This window comes from Polyodon spathula, chromosome 18 (assembly GCF_017654505.1).
Source record: "Polyodon spathula isolate WHYD16114869_AA chromosome 18, ASM1765450v1, whole genome shotgun sequence".
Taxonomy (NCBI): domain Eukaryota; kingdom Metazoa; phylum Chordata; class Actinopteri; order Acipenseriformes; family Polyodontidae; genus Polyodon; species Polyodon spathula.
Window position 1 is genome coordinate 34,733,134 of NC_054551.1, and position 19,376 is coordinate 34,752,509.

Below are 19,376 nucleotides of genomic sequence, written 5' to 3' on the forward strand. Positions count from 1 at the left end.
CCCCCTGGTCACTGCGCTACTGCCACCTGTCGGCCGAAACGTACACTGCACCTCGGCTGACGTTTCGGTCAGCACCCGGTTCGGTGCGAAGATAACGTATTGATGATTTTGATTACTTATGATTTTTCCTCATCACTAGGTCATCCACACATGATGTGATAACACGCACTTCAACTACAAAACACACACAAGATTCCAAAACACATGCACTTTAATTAAATGGGAAACTAGCTTAAAGCTTTATGCTTTATTAAATTATAACTTTGCCTGGTTGGAAAATACATCCAACACCTCAGTCAAACACAAAATCAGACTTGAGCAGTAGGCCTATATTGAAAACACGGCCCCTACACTAGATTCAAGTAGTGCTAAGCAATGGTTTAAAATCATTTTAAACTTCGAATGAACTTTAATAGCATTATATTGTGGTTTACATATTTTTGGCTAGTTTCTTTTTTTTAAGCTTCATTTAGGATATGCACCAGGACCAGAGATTGAACACAAGTTAGATACATCAGGATATAATATTACTGCAATACACACAATATGAACTGTCTGTCAATACCATGGTAGTGATATTGTGCATGTTCCCTATTGGATGAGTGCTGGATTTCTAAAGAGAACCAGCTTCCGTTGAACTTGTTGGTTACACCCAGACAAACACAGCCCACACAGCAGGAAGAGCCTTTTCTTGTAAAGCACCTTCATTCTGGAATGGCTTCTCCTGTCAGGGAAGCTGGGACTCCTACTGTTTACAAATCAAGACTGAAAACATATTTTTATAGAATGGCTTTTTTTTGTTGTTGTTGTTTATCATAGTTTTCCAATTTTTCTAATCAAAACTGCATATTCTTTTTGTCCTTTTTTAAAATGCCAATGTTATATAGTTTTTGGTTTTACACACTTTTAATTGTTCTGTTTTTACAAGCTAGTGTTTTATCTCAAAACATTTTTGTCTTTTAAATGTATATTTTATAAAATGCTGTATTAGTTTTTATAATTGGAATTAGACTTGTTCATTTATTTATGGATTTATTTGTGTGTGTGTGTGTGTGTGTGTGTGTGTGTGTGTGTGTGTGTGTGTGTACCACTTTGGGATTCTTGTGATGCTATAGAATTGTGTATTGTGTTGTAAAAAGATCACGGGACACAGAGATCATGAGTAAAAGACGAGTGTTTATTTCTGCTGGTCAGTGACAAAGCAGATAAGGCAGTAGTAGTGAGGTGTTGCCACGCTACAGCAGGAGCGTGAAGGCACGGCGAGGGGGCACTGTGAATCTCAATAGGGCTCGTTGAAGGGGTAGAGGGGGTGACCTGTGTCCCGGGGAACAGACTTCCCATCAACCTGCAAGACAGCAAGCAACACAGCAGCATTACCACTGTGGACGAGACGCCTTCCATGCACAAAACTTTACAACGCTTTATTTGAATGAATTTTAAATTGTGAGACCTTGGGGTTGCATAAAGGCAGCTTGTCATGATCACTGAATAGCAATAACATGGAGACTGCCATGAAAATAACATTATTTTAAAAGGTAAAACTGAACCCACCCAATCAAATAATAGAATACAAACACTATACCAGAGATGAAAGTAAGGCTTCTATTGCATAGCAGTTTGATCCACTCCTGGTTTCACTAGGAGTTTAATAAGACACACCTAAGCTTGTTACCTGCACACTGTGGCTATTCAAGCTCATATTAAAATGGCTATTTATTGTTTTCACAAAATAGCAACAATACATTATTAGTTCATCTGTAATGTATTTCATAAAGTTTACCAAGCGATATAAAATCCCCACAACCTATATTGCACAGCTATTAAGACTTGCAAGAGCCACTAGGAGGCAGCACTGTAACTGAAATACAATCCTGCACCTCACAATAACAAATCAGGGCACAGCTAAGACTAGATATGAACTAGCCTTGTCCAGTCACAGATCAGAGAGCAGGCTGTTTTCTAGCTAGACAGTAATACTGCACATGCAATGTTTTACAGCCGGTAACAGATCAGAAACCACTGATAATAAATGTCAGTGTCACTTTTACATTTCATTACCCAATAGCCCTACTTAATTTCTGTTTCAAAATGGATGAGATTATGAGTTCTCCATTGCATTTTTGCAGTTTTCCAATGCTTTCCCTACGGTTACACTATGCATTTAGCATAGGTAACCATGGTTAGCCATGCTTTTTAATATGCTGTACCATACTTGTGCTTACCTATGCCTTACCATGCTTTCACTGTGCTTCATCACACTTCATTGTGCTTTCACACACTTTACTATGCTATCACTGTGCTTTCACTGTGCATTATCATGTTTCACTGTGCTTTATCACACTTCAGTGAGCAAGCTTACTGTGATCATGGGTACAATGTAACGCCAGTTCTTGTTCATCGATCCCATCGCCTGCATCTCTTCATCCTCCAGTGTGAAGTCAAACACCTGCATTGAGCAGCACACGTAAGGTGTCAAACAGAGGCAGGGGAGGTGGGGTAGGGGTTTGTGGAAAAATCTTGATCCATCACCAGCACCCCAAACCTCCTCCCCCTGAAACATAATCCAGGTGAATCACCACCAGCCCCCCCACTGGTGTCAAACTGTCAGCATCGGCATGCTTAAACAAGGAGACACCTAAAACAACTGTGAACGACAGAAACCCACTGGGGCGTTTAAGGGTCAATGGAAAAGCAACATAAAAAGATTCACCATCCTTTTTTGTTTATAGTCTGGCACCATTTATAATTAGTAATAACTTCCCTCCAAAAATTGCAATTCCTCTGAGCAGTTTTCTTTTTTTTTCTTTTTTAAAGATGTCAAGTTTGAAGGCTGTTCAGATGTTGAGGCAGGATTTTGTTACCATGTGCACGATTATCCAACGTTCTCACCTGGATGTTCTGAAGGATGCGGGACTCGGTCACGCTCTTGGGAATCGTCACCACCCCTCACTGGACCTGCCACCTGTCAACAGAGAGGACACACCTGTCAATACGCTCTCCCAGCAGGGGAGGTTTCTGCCAAGGTGCCCCCAGACGGAGAGCTGGCTACCTGAGGATGACCTGCGCTGGTGATTTGCCGTATTTCTCAGCCAGCTTGTTGACGATGGGCTCCTCCAGCAGCACTGGCTCGTCGGGGTTCTTCCAGGCACGATCTTCGCGAGGTACTGCTGCCTGAGCCAAAAACCTTTTGTTTTTCTTTTAACAGATTAAATAAAGTTACGTAACGTGGAACTGTTCTTGACTGCTGTTTCTAGAATGTGTTCGCGAATATCAAATTTCACTGAATTCATGTTCTGTCTAAATATCTTAACATACTGAACTGCATTCATTTAATACAAATCAGATCAAAATTACTTTCAGGGGGCCTTTGTTATTCTGCTTCAGTTGATGCTGTATAGGAGCATCATTTGAGCACAGTGTTAAGAACTGAATCTCTAAACAAACATGAAATTGGTTAAGGAAGACACTTGAATTGCTGACGTTCTGTATTGAATTACAGAACCACAGCACACAGAGCTCTTGCAGGAACACACTGCTGCTCTCCTGGGCCTCCTCACCTGCAGAAGGCAGGCTTGACGGTTGCTATGGTGATGACGTCGTCAATCTGCCTGCTGTTGAAGTTGGAGAGGCCGATGGCCCGCACCAGCCCCTTCTCCACCAGCTTCTCCATGGCCCTCTAGGTCTGCTTGTAGTCGATGTGATCGTACAGCAGTGTGCCGTCCGTGCTCTTCGGGAACAATGTGTCCCCGTGCCTGCATCCAGAGGAGCAGACGCAGTCAGTGATTCCCAATCAGTACCCTTTACAAAGCCTGGACTCCAGACATCATTCACTCAGGAAATCCCACATTAATGTTAACACAATGAGAAACAAACATCGTGAGAGTGCTGAAGACATCTTATTAAACTGTATTCAGTGCCACCTGGCCCTTTAAACAATGGGAACCATTATAAGGAGGGTTGATCCTGGCTTGCATTTGTCCCATGAAATCATTCCACTAGCCCTTGCACTGTGGTTACCAGAAGGAACACAAATAGCACGACTATGGCTCTGGACAGCAGTGTTTATAACAATTGTTTGTTTCTAGTTTTGTTAAAAAATAACAGGTGTGTTTCTCCATTCAAAGAATAGGAGATAATTAAGGACTTTGCCTGGTTCCCTGTATAGTTAGCAGATACATAGCATGACTCTAATTAGACACCCAGCTACGAGAGCAGGACTCCCCACAGTGACAGGAGACAGACTCCTGCAGAGAGCACAGCAAGCTTTTCACTGATTGGGATACAAAGGCAGGTCCATACCTGACTCACACACACACTGAGGACACATTACCAGATAAAGAGGGCAACAGGTGTGCATGTTTTGCAGTTGTGTTCATTATCCACGACCTTGGTCTTGATTGCTTTGTGTATAATGATGTTTAAGTTCCCTTGTCATATTGTCCCAATGCAAAATGTGTACTGTGATGGCACATGCCCTTAAGATAAAAGCATAGTAAAACTAACAAGGTACTGCAGATTAGTATGGATAAATGCACCAACAGCGATCGCATGGGTATGCTAACATGAGAGGGACAGAGAGACGGATGGTTATTGCTATTATTATTATTATTATATTATTATTATTATTATTATTATTATTATTATTATTATTATTATTATTATTATTATTATCATTATTATTATTATGGGGATTAGCAGAAGAAGATCCGAGTCAATACACGGTATTTGTGTGTTTATAACTGGGATGGAAATAAGGCTCCTATACATAGAAGTTTTATCCATTCCAGGTTTTACTACGAGCTTGATTAGCCATAGTGTATAGCTGGGTCTTACTAAGCTCATATTTAAACCAGGACTGGCTCAAAGTGCTGTGGAAGGGAGCCTCATGTCCATCCATGGACCCCGGTCAGCATTGCTCCACAGTAGGCAGTGCAGGAGGGGCTGAGCTGGGACTCACTGGAAGGCGTGGGGCCAGTGGTTGAGGTAGAGGTCCAGGTAGTCCAGTTTCAGGGCCCTGAGTGTCTTCAGCAGGGCTGGCTCCACATCCTCTGGGTGATGCAGGGTGTTCCATAGCTTGGACGTCACAAACACTTCCTCTCGCTTCACTTCCTATAGAGAGAGAGAGAGAGAGAGCAAGAGAAAGTGCAAGACAGTGGCTGAGCGAAAGCGGAAGAGAGAGACAGCAAGAGAAGGAGCGAGATCAAGAGAGAGAGGGAGAGAGAGCGAGGGAGAGTGAGAGACAGCGACAGAGCGAGAGCAGGAGAGAGAGCGAGGGAGAGTGAGAGCAGGAGAGAGAGCGTGAGTGAGAGAGAGTGAGAGCAAGAGAGAGAGAGACAGCGACAGAGCGAGAGCAGGAGAGAGAGCATGAGTGAGAGACAGAGAGAGCAAGAGAGAGAGAGACAGCGACAGAGCGAGAGCAGGAGAGTGAGTGAGAGAGAGAGAGAGAGAGAGAGAGTGAAGAGAGAGAGAGAGAGCGACAGAGAGAGCAAGAGAGAGAGAGCGACAGAGGAGCAGGAGAGAGAGAGAGACAGAGAGAGCGAGAGAGAGAGAGTGAGAGCAGGAGAGAGAGCGTGAGTGAGAGACAGTGAGGATGCGAGCGAGGGAAAGTTCGAGAATGTGAGAGAGCGAGCAAGAGTGAGAGCGAGATTCATTTAAAACAACCACTGTGACTAGAGTATCCTGCATTGGTTAAGAGTGGCTTCATGAATTCTAATACTACTACTGCTATTATTATTATTATTATTATTATTATTATTATTATTATTACTACTTCATTTTTTTTTTTTTTTTTTTGTTCCTGGGTAGTAAGTGTTACTTCCTAATTGCTTATGCCTCAAAAGTATAAAAAATGGCTATTATTCCCTACAAACTTTGCTTTTGTGACCAGGACAGTGATATTTCAAAATATCACTATTTCCAATGAGAAAACAGGCAAATGTGTGTCTTTTCGTTCACATAAAGTCAGAAAAAAACAACATATGAATTCAAATTAACATGTATTTATACTAAAGTAATACAAAAATGACTACAAAAGATTTAGAAGTGAGTAGTTTTTCGAGATTTACAATTATACTGTATTTAGACACACATTTGCCCATTGATGCTGAAGGACCTGCAGCTCATGCAAAGCCACACAAATTCAGCTAAACGGGGAGGCAGGAAATGAAAACAGCATACAGTAGGAACCTGAGGACAAAACATGTGACTCAGGCTTACACTGCACGAAGACTCTGGAATGGTCTTTCTTTGCAAGGCACTCTGTGAAATGAGCAAACTTACTTTTTATTATTACGATTGTCATTGTTTAATTTTTATTATTACTATTGTTTTTACATCTTTTATAAATGTGTCCAATGTGAAATGTGTAATGGATTGAAATGACACTCCCATTGCAGAGCAGTGTGATCCATTCCCGGTTTTCCTAGGAGTTTAATAAGACACACCTGAGATTGTTACCATACGCTGTGTGCAATCAGGCTCGTTTTTAAACCTGGAATGGATGAAACTGCTGTGCAATAGGAGTCTTATTTCCATCCCTTATGTTGAACTGGTGCTCTAAAGTGTATCAAGGCAAAAGCACAGCAAAGTGTACTGTAAAGCATAGTAAAGTACCACAATGAAAAAGTACCAGAGAATACAGAACGACCTGATTCAGACACAGCAAGTGTCAGCTTCAAACAACAGATCCCATTGGTTACATGTGATAAATCTCAACTGCGGTGCTATAAGATTAATGTGATCACTCACATAGGCCACGCTGCTGGTAGATCTTGTCTATCTAAGCCCTGCCCCAGCGCCAGCCCTTCCCCAAAGATCTTCACTGCCAAAGAAGTGTCACTCCAATGCAGAGTTACTGTACAGTCAGCTTCTATTCTCAAAATGAACTCTCCCTACACACATGATCACGTGCTGGGAGCTCCCTCGTGCAGAACAGGGTTCAGTATAGTCTATAGTCTGGAGGGAGAGCCAGGGCAGTGGTGACACCTACCTTTCCAGGCTCTGCTGCTGCTATAGTCTGGATGGAGAGCCGGGGCAGTGGTGACACCTACCTTTCCAGGCTCTGCTGTTGCTGTAGTCTGGAGGGAGAGCCGGGGCAGTGGTGACACCTACCTTTCCAGGCTCTGCTGTTGCTGTAGTCTGGATGGAGAGCCGGGGCAGTGGTGACACCTACCTTTCCAGGCTCTGCTGTTGCTGTAGTCTGGATGGAGAGCCGGGGCAGTGGTGACACCTACCTTTCCAGGCTCACTCTTCCATGTTCCCAGACCAATCAGGGGCATCTTCCTCCCGGTGTTGAGAACTGCATAGTCAACCATGCCGGATGTGTCTGCCAAGATCAATACAAAGCACACATTTTCAAATCAGCAGCAGCACTCGTCTTGCAGGAGAGCCAGGTGGCGTGTAGCTTGAAGGTCCAGAACCCCAAGCTGTGTAGAAACTCAATCCTTCCCATTATATGAATTGTACACAGCCTTCTGGTAGCATGAAAACACAGCGTGTGTGGAGCGGATACTGGTACCTGAGGAGATGAGGCCCCTGCTGTGATGTACTTCATCACACCTGAATGAGTTTCTTGCGATTGCATCCGGCCTGGTCCGCCTGCTGCCTCCATCTTTCAGAGGAACTGGAATTGATATTTTAGAGACAGAAAGTTGTTCTGATTGTTCTGCTGCTTTCATTTGAAGCCAGTTTAATTCACCAACAAACAGTGACTTCAATGTAAGTTATTTGTTGCCACTATCTATGAGAAGCTCATTTTAACAGAATGCTGCTGATTGCAATTTTGATCAACGATGTGTTGGAATTGATTAAAAGGGACTGGGAATGGGAATTGATTTTCAAAAGGAATTGGAATTGAAAAACAGGAATTAATCCCGACCCTGACTATGTGCACTTTGGGAGTTTTCAGCTTCATGACTAATAACAGGAAAAAAAAAGAAAACGCTTTTAAAGGGTTAGTCTGGATTTCCAGAAACAGGAACGAAGGAAGTGCAGAGTAAGGCGTTATGCTCGTGTCACATGATTTCCCTCAGTCCAGCAGAGCTCAGCTGGCTTCCAGAGTCTCTGTTTGCACAGGACACATGGCTGCTGTGCTTATAAACACACGCTCCAAACCTTGAAGATCCTGTACAGCACAGCACCGCCTGAAAACTAACAAACCTGCTGGCTGACCTGTTTTCAAAGCATTCTTATCGTTTTTAATGGTTCACTGTAAATTCCATTTTGATCATTAAAATTACATTCAATTCAAAATAATCATGTGGTTTTAAACATTAGTTTAACTACTTTTCGCATATATATGTTACTGTGTAAGACTGTGTATTGTTATTTTTTCATAGTTTTTTTTTTGTTTGTTTTTCTAACCAAGTCACGTGCATTACTGGGTCTTGAACCGACATCTGGGGATCTACTACCTCCCAGGCCTCACCCTCCTCATTAGGCTACCCTGACTGCCTAGATCTACTACTTAACAACAAACTATTTAACAACACAAGTGTTATTTCTTGTATATTATAATTAATACCTGGTGGTAACCCTTATAAAAAGTGCCCCGCAGTAAAAGCATAGGAAAGTGCAATAAAGCACAGTGACAGCACGGTGTGGTAAAGCATAGAGGCAAGGGGTAAAAAAAAACGAAGGTATGGTAAAAACATATTAAGAAACATGGTAAACCGTGGGAAAAGGATGGGAAAACTGCACAGCCATTGTGCACAAACAGCATGGTAAACTTCAGAAAGGAAAGCATCAACACAAAGGCCCACAGTTTTACTTAGTTTTTGCTTCTTGGTGACCATAATCATAATAATAATAATAATAAATAATAATAATAATAATAATAATAATAATAATAATAATAATAATAGCCTCATGTAACTTAACAATATACTGAACTAACATTGCACACCCACAAATCCATAATTGCACAGAGCACAATGGTGTTCAATTATATGAATCCATATATGTAGCATTTAGCATCGAAGCTGTCTGTTATAAAGAGTCTTTATTATATTGTATTTACAATGAGTTTAATTCTGAGTAAGGCACCGGCTATTTAACGGTGAAGACGGAGTGCTGCCTCATTGACACTTTTTTGTTTTTTTTTCCCACATTATTTTGAATTGCAAATATATTTGCACTGACCTGGTCGTGTGCTGTAGCTTGAAGACGCCAAGGTTTAAGGTTCAGAATTTTTTTTTGTAGAACAGATTTCTTTTTGCTAATGTTTCCGTTTCCGGTTTTTTAAACGCTCTGCTCATCCTGCTATTGCAAAGTGAAATTGAAGTTAGCAGGTTTAGGAGTTGCTTCTGCAGAGAGTGTGCGCTGAACCTGTCTTACGGTGATCATGTCTGCTTTGCCTCACTGATCACATTAAACAGTTGTACAATAAAGGTTTTGCATTGGCTGAATTTTGAAGGATTTTGGTTGAATTGCAAACTATATTTGTTTTATTATTATTATTACAATATGCAGTTTATTCTGTTAGAACATAAGAACATAAGAAAGTTTACAAACGAGAGGAAGCCATTCGGCCCATCTTGCTCGTTTGGTTGTCAGCAGCTTATTGATCCCAGAATTGCATCAAGCAGCTTCTTGAAGGATCCCAGGGTGTCGGCTTCAACAACATTACTTGGGAGTTGGTTCCAGACCCTCACGATTCTCTGTGTAAAAAAGTTCCTCATGTTTTCTGTCATGAATGCCCCTTTATCTAATCTCCATTTGTGACCCCTGGTCCTTGTTTCTTTTTTTTCAGGTTGAAAAAGTCCCTTGTGTCGACATTGTCAATACCTTTTAGAATTGTGAATGCTTGAATCAGATCGCAGCGTAGTCTTCTTTGTTCAAGAATGAATAGATTCAATTCCTTAAGCCTGTCTGCATATTACATGCCTTTTAAACCCAGAATCATTCTGGTTGCTCTTCTTTGCACTCCTTTTTGTAGCGAGGTGACCAGAATTGAACACAATATTCTAGATGAGGTCTTACTAATTGTAAAGTTTTAACATTACTTCCCTTGATTTAAATTCAACACTTTTCACAATGTATCCGAGCATCTTGTTAGCCTTTTTTATAGCTTCCCCACATTGTCTAGATGAAGACATTTCTGAGTCAACATAAGATTCCTTCTTCAATTTCAATATCTCCCATATGGTATTTATAATGCACATTTGTATTGCCTTCATGCAGTATTTCTATATTAAATGTCATTTGCCATGTGTCTGCCCAGTTCTGAATCTTGTCTAGATCATTTTGAATGACCTTTGCTGCTGCAGTGGTGTTTGCTACTCCTCCTATTTTTGTGTTGTCTGCAAATTTAACAGGTTTGCTTACTATACCAGAATCTAAATCACTATTGTAGATTAGTTATAGCAGAGGACCTAATACTGATCCCTGTGGTACTCCATTGGTTACCACACTCCATTTTGAGGTTTCTCCTCTAATCAGTACTTTCTGTTTTCTACATGTTAACCACTCCCTAATCTATTTGCCTCTATTTCCTTGAATCCCTACTGCGTTCAATTTGAGAATTCATCTTGTATTAATTAATCTTTTAGAATTAATCTTGCGGGATTTTGTCAAAAGCTTTCTAGAAATCTAAATAAACTATGTCATATGCTTTGCAATTATCCATTGTCGATGCAAAATTAAACAGGTTAGTTAGACATGAGCTCCCTTTGCTAAAACCATGCTGACTGTCTCCAAGGATACTGTTACCATACAGGTCATTTTCCATTTTGGATATTATTATAGTTTCCATAAGATTATATATAATAGAAGTCAGGCTTATTGGTCTGTAGTTACCTGGCTCGGTTTTGTCTCCCTTTTTGTGGATCGGTATTCTCCAGTCTGTCGGTACAACCCCTGTGTTAAGAGACTGTTGCATTAACCAGTTATTCAATTATTCATAGTAATTAGGTAATTCATAGTATTCAGAGGTTTTAACTTCCTGGAGTGTCATCGCGCTGCTGGTTTCACAATGACTTCGCATTTAAACTGTGGTCTCGTCACGCTTACAATAAATATAGTTTACTGTTCACATTGTTTTGTCATAGATTAGCCCTCCGCACAGTCAACGTTATCACAAAGCAAGTCCTGTTCACACGTTATGCAAGACTAGTTTTAGCTTTCGATTAAACCGGATTGCACAGCACGTACTGCAAGAGCAACAGGAGCTCATGTAAGTCACGCAGATCTTAGAGCTCATGAAGAAAAACAGAAAAATGTGATAACTTTTTTTTTTTTTTTAACGTGATCGGGATATGCGGAAATAGATTTAAAAACGTACAGCTTTAACACATTGGGTGTCAAATGTCTTCAAGCAGACTGGAACAAATGAATGGTCACTTTCCTCCTCGTGCACAAGACGACCCCGTTTGAACAACCGCTCAATTCGTTGTGTACCTGAAGGGGTTAAATAGATAATAGTTCATCTAGCAAAACCTGGTCACTATGATATATATATATATATATATTATATATATAATTATATAGATATATATATTATATATATATTATATTATAGATATATATTCTATATAAATTTATCATAGTGACCAAGTTTTTTTCCCCAGAAACCTCAAGCCGAGCTTCTTTCTCATGATCGTACCAGATCTATAAAACTGCACAGTCATACTCATTCAGCACAGGACACAACACAACAGCACACACACACACACACACACACACACACACACACACACACACACACTCACACACACACTCACACACTCACACACACACACACTCACACACACACTCACACACACTCACACACACACACTCACTCACTCACACACTCACTCACTCACTCACACACACACACTCACACACTCACACACACACACACACACACACACACTCACACACACACACACACACACACACACACACACACACACACACACACACACACACACTCACTCACTCACACACACTCACACTCACACTCACACTCTCACACACTCACTCACACACACACACACACACACACACTTCACTTCAAGATTTGAATGAATTGCAAAGCATCGCGAGAAGTGTGGCGCATATAAACACGCTGAACATTCAGGCAGCTCTCGGTTCTGAAGACCGCTTCACTCTTCTGCTGAACTGAGCGACAGAGACACACAGTGAGTGGCCTTGTGTGGCTTTAGCAAATGATGCATAACATTATTTTATTATTTTTATTTCACAGGTTTGATACCGTTTCATGTGCTTTGAATAAAGAGGCGTGTCATTTTCAGTTAATAATAGTCGCATTTTGAATAAATGTTACTTAGCTGCAACGGGTCTGTTTCAAGTTAGAAAACTAAGTGCAGCTTAGAACAAGGATCTTGAATTAATTTTTTTTTAAATGTGACTAAATGTTACGTATTAAGTTTGACATGTGCAAAAACGGGGAAATAAAACAAAATATATGGCTGTCATTAGCAGCCGTTTTTCAATTCTTGCAACATGTAGGCGAATATCGTGTGTGTGTTTAACAATGTTATATAGGGTTTGTTTTTATTTAAGGGGTTTTGTAGTTGGTGTTTAATGAAGTTACAACAACGGGCCACACGTATTGTAATCCAGATCAGGTGGCCTGGTAAAGTAGTGGCATCAAACACTTTTTTTTTTTTTTTTTTTTTTTTTTTTTTTTTTTAAATAAATGTTGAGTCTGTGTTACAGTAAAAGGTTTTGTTAACAAAACCGTTCCCAGGAATCAGTCGGCTACAGTATTCCAGTACGGCGTGTTTGGAGCAGAGAATTGGTTTAGCAACGTCCCTCCGCCTTGTTTCTTCTGAAACAAGGACAGCTGTTAATTATAGGGGTTGCTTTTGATTTATTGCCTATTATCTGAAGGAACCTGACTCTTGATTAGTTAAGGATTATACAATTATCTGATGCGTCCTTGCAACCAGGTCCATGTGCATCCCGACCAATCGTTTATGCATTCAAAGTCGGAACCAGAAAACGACTCGGTTTTTCATAAAAACAAAAATCGACCCGGTTTTTCATTTTTGCAGTTTCTGAGTTTAAAATACAAAAACTGATTCAGGCTTGTTTCCCATTTTTCATATTGCTTTTTTTGCAACGAAGTATTCGAAGTGGAATAATCTGTAATGCACAAGTAAGACCAGAAGTGTCGAATGTGTCCCGGTGTTATGACGTTTGCTGCATCAACACATCAATATCTATGGATGCACCCCCAAGCGAAACAAACTGGGTACCCGTGAAAGAGGAGCTCACATGAGGGCCCTGGACAAGTTTTATAAAGTTCATTTATAAAGCCAGATATAGAACCGCACGTGGATTCGTTTCCCTTTGTGTGTGAAGGCTTATTTTTAGTACAGTATTCTAATGCACTGTACCTGAGATACAATGATGATTATATTAACGTAGACCTACCGCTGTATTGTAATACAGTACTTTGTAACTGCTGCTAAAATAATAAATAATGATGGTAAACAGACAGAACACTTCCACGACAATAAGCACAAGCGCAAAATCATTGCATTGTCATAACAGCGGGACACAGGGCTGGCCATGTTGTGTTTTGTTTTCGGCCAGGTAGTTTTCTTTTAAAACGAGTAGTTTTCCGATTTAGAATGCAAAAACGATTGACCGGAATATACACCCAACGACAATTGTATTTTTCATGTTCGGGTCTGCAAATGTATTCGAAATGAAATGCATTAATACGACCCACCCAAGTTCAGTGTCTTATGGGAGGTCGTGACTGTTGTATTTTGGAACTCATGCGCGCACTGATTTCTTTTAGGTATTTATTACCTTGGCTATAAACTAATAAACCACCTTGCATCATATTCACAACGCATTTACCACCTTGCATCATATTCACAACGCATTTACCACCTTGCATCATATTCACAACGCATTTACCGCCGTGCATCATATTCACAACGCATTTACCAAGTAAAATCTCTGGGTCAGTCCTAACTAATCTTTACGATGTGGTAGCAGTATTTTAAATGCACTACTGTTTTTTTCAGATGAATTGAATACTCAAACTGTCGGCTGGTCCTGGATTGGACAGTAATTTGGGACTGATCTATTTAAATTTCTCGCAGGCTTTTTCAACATGTCTGCCGGTAACGCTCAGATTGGAAAACCAGCACCTGACTTCAAGGCCACTGCTGTGATGCCTGACGGCCAGTTCAAGGAAATCAGCCTGTCAGACTACAGAGGTAAGGACCCCAGGGCAGTCAGGGGGCGCTTGGGACCCGCGGCACTTGCAATGGGATCTCCGACCTATAGTGTCTTGATCCATTCCGGGTTTTACTGTTTGCCACTATCTGTTACAAGCTCATTAAGAAACCTGGACTGGATTAAACTGCTCGCTGTGGAGTCTGTTTCCATCCCTGGTTGCTGCGGAAGCTGTTCAGCAAAACCTGAGTTTTGTCTGGTTGAGTATTTTGCTTAGTTTGCAGTAAAAAGGGGGGGGGGGGTTGTTTCATTGTCCTTGCCTAATAATCTTGAGTCATGGTTTAAAGTGCTCCATGTGTCCTCCTTGTAAAATGTACCCAATAATGATTAACTCCAAACTGCTTCATATGCAAACTCTCGAATTGGAGCCCGTTAATCAAGGATGCTGACAAATGGAAGCAAAACACCCAGCTGATTCTCAAGCGCTCTGATCAGGTTAGCAAGCAGTGTGGCATGCCTAGGTCACTGTACAAATAGTGACTTTGGCACTCTGACCAGTTGTGTAGAACAAACAGGATTTATGATTTTAATGACCAGTATAGAAGTGGTTAAAGCACTAGTAAGTGAAGTTATGAACAGCTAGTCCTGTGAGGTTGTGCTGTATTCTGTATATTTGTGTGTGCAGGCACAGAGCAACCACTGCAAATCTCATGCTTCAGGTCCTGACCACTGTCATCCAATTACTAGGAAATAAGCTGGTGTGTGTTTGAGTCCAGCAGTGCCCACCTCCAGGCTGCAGAGGCCCTCTGTCTATGTGTATCATCCCTAACTAGAAAGTCCAATTCTCTGACCAGCTTATTGAATGGGGAGTGTTTTAAGGCTGTGTTGTCTGCTTGCAGGGAAGTACGTGGTGTTCTTCTTCTACCCGTTGGACTTCACCTTCGTCTGCCCTACCGAGATCATCGCCTTCAGTGATGGCGCAGAGGACTTCAAGAAGATCAACTGCGAGGTGATCGGAGCCTCTGTGGACTCTCACTTCTGTCACCTGGCGTGGTACGTACTGCTGTCCAGGGATGAAATAATGAGGGATGCAGTCAGTATTCCAGTCTGGGAGAATCATTTGGTTACAGGCTGTTTGGACCATCTGCGCTCCTGCTAGTTTCTGGGTGTTGTGTGAAATTTAATTACTTTAAATTTAAAAGGAAGTTGATGTGGAGGTAAATAAGACAATTACTTCACAGAGTAATTTCAAAAGGTCCTTTATTTCACACACACACACACACAGTTACATACACAGATGCTATACTGCGAATAACGATATCCCTAACGGGACACAACCCAACAAGGTTACATACAAAGATTATATTAATCACAGATCAATACAATCCATGAGACGCAACTGAACTAATTCTTACCCTTCCAAGCAGATCGGGAGAGCCCTTCAACCCTGGTAAGAGAAAGCAACTGTCTCCAAAAAAATACCGAGCAGGACTGCGCGCTAATCCTCACGGCTGACTCTCATCAGAGCAGGGGAGAACACCATCCTTTTATAACTTGCCAAGTTAGGCTTCTGCGTGCGAGAGAGTAATTGGCCAGATCACTCCCTCGAGGCTCGGCCCTCTGAATAAACCATCCCTTTCCCTAGAACATTCTGACAAAAACAAGTTATATAAGCATGACTAAGGCTTAGTTATATCAAATACGGGTTATTATAGGGCAAGGGCACAGATGAACTCTAACGCATTTCTAGAACTTTCTAGAACGCGCTTTTTTTTTTTATTACATCGGGTTAATCTCAAAAACGCTGTCGGGTCTGTTCATTAAAAGTGCCAGTGATTCAGCATGGACAACCACGTGGCTGGGTAAGCCATTCTGTGCCGTCGTCTCTGTCTGTGTAAAGAAGTAGGGATTGTCTGAGTTCTGGATGCCTCCTGCTTTTCCTTTCAGGATCAACACTCCCAGGAAGCAGGGTGGCCTGGGCCACATGAAGATCCCGCTGGTGGCCGACACGCGGCGCTCCATCTCTCAGGACTATGGCGTGCTGAAGGAGGATGAGGGCATCGCTTACAGGTCAGGAGGATGGTGTTCGGGCTCCATGCAGGGATTTACTGCACTGGCTGCTTTCAGCTAGAGTCCAGCACCAGTAAACCGGTGCCTCCATTTTAGGAGTTCTACCATCTAGGGAGAAATTGCATTGCAACACCCTGCCCATCCATGTGGAATTAAGCCCAAGTCGTGCATTTCTTTGCTGAATATATTCTCTCCATGCCTAGTGTTCCCCAGCAGCATGTCTGCAAGCCTGATTTTATGCTAGAACCTGGAATCAAAGTTTGAAACTAGGTTATGTGGATGGGTGGCTGGTTCTGAAAGATAGATTTACCGGCATGCCCCCTCCGTCCTGTAGCCTCTCCTCCTGAATGCGAACAGCTATCTTGTTCTACAACAAAGCCTGTGAACTTGCTGCTTCCTTCTCCCTCCCTCCAGAGGCCTGTTCATCATCGATGACAAGGGGATCCTGCGACAGATCACCATCAACGACCTTCCTGTGGGCCGCTCCGTGGAGGAGACCCTGAGGCTGGTGCAGGCCTTTCAGTTCACAGACAAGCACGGAGAGGGTAAGCCTGATCTTGCCTGGACACCAGGGCTTCGCCGCTAACCTGAACAGGCTTCCATCCTGCTTAACTGAACCTCTCTGTCAAAGGAGGGCAGGTTATTCTAACATGCACTCCAGACTGATACCACACCTTTTAGAGTTAAACTGTAAAATTGGACTACCATTGCATAGCAATTTGATTTGGACACCCCACAGCTTGGTTTACTCTGGCTAATCTGTCTTATTTCCACCCCTGTTAAAGGTAGCAGGAATTCTTCATTTGTAATCTTTTGAGTAGGGCCTGAACCAGCAGTACACAACTAAGCCTGTGTTTTTTTTCTACCTTTTCAGTGTGCCCCGCAGGATGGAAACCCGGCAGTGACACCATCAAGCCCGACGTCAAGGAAAGCAAAGGCTTCTTCTCAAAGCAGTAGCAAGCGCACTCGAGTCTGTTCGGTGCTTTAGTTTTAACATCTAAAAATCTGGTGATTTTAGAGTAGATATCGGTGTGCCTGGAAATAGGAAAAAAGTGACCTATTTTGTATTTGTTACTGTAAAGAGCAAAATGAGAATTTGCAAAACATGAGGGTGAAGCTCTGTGTTGGTGTTGGTTGTCATGGTGATGCTTGTAGCTGATGCAGTTTCTTCGTTTTGTGCTTGAATGGCATCTGTTTTGCCTCTCGAAGAGAGGTGTGTTCTAACTCGCTATCACAGCTGCCCCCACCTCCTCAACATACTTTGTGGCAAAAACACCTGATACAAATAAAGTGTTGTGTATCACTGTCTTGTGTTATTTACATGGGTATTGCATGTGTTCCTGTTGCACAAAGGCAATGGTCTCCTCCCATTCAGTTGTACCCCAATGTTCTTTATCTTCTGGGGCACCAGAGGCATGGGAAGGGTAACTCTGCTTGGTGTCAGTTCAGAGCTGGTACTGTTTGCTGGTTTTCAACATTCATTTTAAATACAAATAGTACCTTTCTACAGAGAGCTGTGCTATGCACCACTCCACAACAGATCACGGCAGCTAGCTCCGAGTGGCTAAAATCAATCTGTTACCATCCACCACACCCTATACTCTAGGAATAAAGCAACTAAACTCTCATTTTTATTGTTGCGTTAGTGCTGCTATCTGACACTGAAAGTGGGGTTGGAACAATCTGACAGGTAAAGACAAAATTACAAGTGTCTGCAATATTTAACATTTTATAAATGTTTTATTTCATAGTTCAAACGGAATTGGTATTTATTTTAATCTAAAGTTCTCGCTACCTGCAGTGTGTTACAAAGTGCCCCCTTGTGGTTACATATTGTATGACTTGTATACAGTGTGTATTTAAAACAACACTTCCCAATCTACATGTATAACCGTAGTGCCTCAAACTACTGTAAACACTAGGTATACTTCATGGCCTGATATTTCATTCACTAACATAATCCTCTGTACTAAACATTAAAACAAACAAAACAAAAACTATCGCAACAGTATTCAAGAAAAGGAATTGAAAGAGTCTCCTGCACCGAGGTTCGTTCGGTTGCTCGTTCAAGCGCTTTTTTTATTCTTTTTTTCTTCTTTTTTTTTTTGAAAGAACTTCATTTTTCGGTCATAAAGTCACACAACAAAAAAAAAAAAAAGCGAAAAAAAAGACCGTTCATTCAGTTGGAAATTACTGATTGAGTTCAAAATCGTAGTCAGAAAATCTAAGATGAGGATCATTTTACATTAACAATAGGATCTTTATATATGTGTTTTTTTTTTTTTTTGGTCTGAATATTAATAAATATAGAAATTCCTTGGAACTTAGCTGCCTTTTTTTCTTTTTGTAATTTAGTCATTAGCAGCGATTTTTACCCCATTCTTCTCCCCACTTTGGAATCGGCAATTGTGTTGCTAATCCTAGCTCACTGCTGCAACCCCCTGGCGGGGCGGGAAACTGTTGATCCACAGCGAATCAACCAGACCTATAGTACCGGCGGACAACACAGATCTGAATGGCTGCAGACCCGCAGGCGCCCTATCAGCCGCAGGAGTCGCTGGTGCACGCTGAACCGCGGATTGCCCTGCCGACCTAAGCCCTCCCTACCCGGGTGGTGCTCGGACAGTCGTCCTCCCTCCCCAGGGAACTCCCGGGAACTTAGCTGGCTTTAATGTTTTTCCATTTTCTTTTTTCATTCTGTCAGAGCATAATTGGGTCTTATCAGTTCAAGCTCAGATACACCCCAGATGGTCCACACCTGGATATACTGATGTAATGTTTACTTCAGTAGATTTGATACACCTGCCTTATATATTTTAAAAGCTGTTCCACTTTGAGTTTTATTTTTCAAAATATTTCTATAGCAATTTACTTTTTATTTATAATGGGCCCACTTTTAGAAAATATACAAATTATTCAATTTGCTTAAGAAAATATTCAACTGAAAACAAAGCAACTACTTAATATCTAAATAAAGAATTTAGTAAACACGGTTTACTATTAGTATAAATATTACCATGCACTTTTATGATAGGGCCCGTAAAATGTTTTGAGCAGTCTGTTTTAAGTGAAAATCCCCTTTTTTTTCTAGCAACAAGAACAGTTATATTGTAACGAACCATGAAGGACATAAAGAAAACATCAGTCCTCCTCATCCAAAAACTTGT

At 41.5% G+C, this 19,376-nt stretch overlaps 1 protein-coding gene and 1 pseudogene across 1 annotated transcript; one reads left to right on the top strand and one right to left on the bottom strand.

The window, feature by feature from the left end:
* Positions 1 to 1,168: 1,168 nt before the first annotated feature.
* On the bottom strand, positions 1,169 to 5,685 carry LOC121330742 (annotated as a pseudogene).
* Positions 5,686 to 12,013: 6,328 nt separating this feature from the next.
* LOC121294098 (peroxiredoxin-1-like) lies at positions 12,014 to 17,512 on the top strand. Its single transcript, XM_041217665.1, has 6 exons — positions 12,014 to 12,119; positions 14,064 to 14,180; positions 15,039 to 15,192; positions 16,087 to 16,209; positions 16,624 to 16,754; positions 17,084 to 17,512. Exons 2-6 carry the CDS (start codon positions 14,075 to 14,077, stop codon positions 17,164 to 17,166), a joined length of 597 nt encoding a protein of 198 aa, XP_041073599.1. The 5' UTR covers positions 12,014 to 12,119; positions 14,064 to 14,074; the 3' UTR covers positions 17,167 to 17,512.
* The last annotated feature ends 1,864 nt before the right edge of the window (positions 17,513 to 19,376 follow it).

Coding starts and splice junctions, on each gene's coding strand:
- LOC121294098 (XM_041217665.1), top strand. CDS start 14,075: ATGTCTGCCGGTAACGCTCAGATTGGAAAACCAGCACCTGACTTCAAG. Junction 15,193..16,086: donor CACTTCTGTCACCTGGCGTG/GTACGTACTGCT, acceptor TTTTCCTTTCAG/GATCAACACTCCCAGGAAGC. Junction 16,755..17,083: donor CACAGACAAGCACGGAGAGG/GTAAGCCTGATC, acceptor CTACCTTTTCAG/TGTGCCCCGCAGGATGGAAA.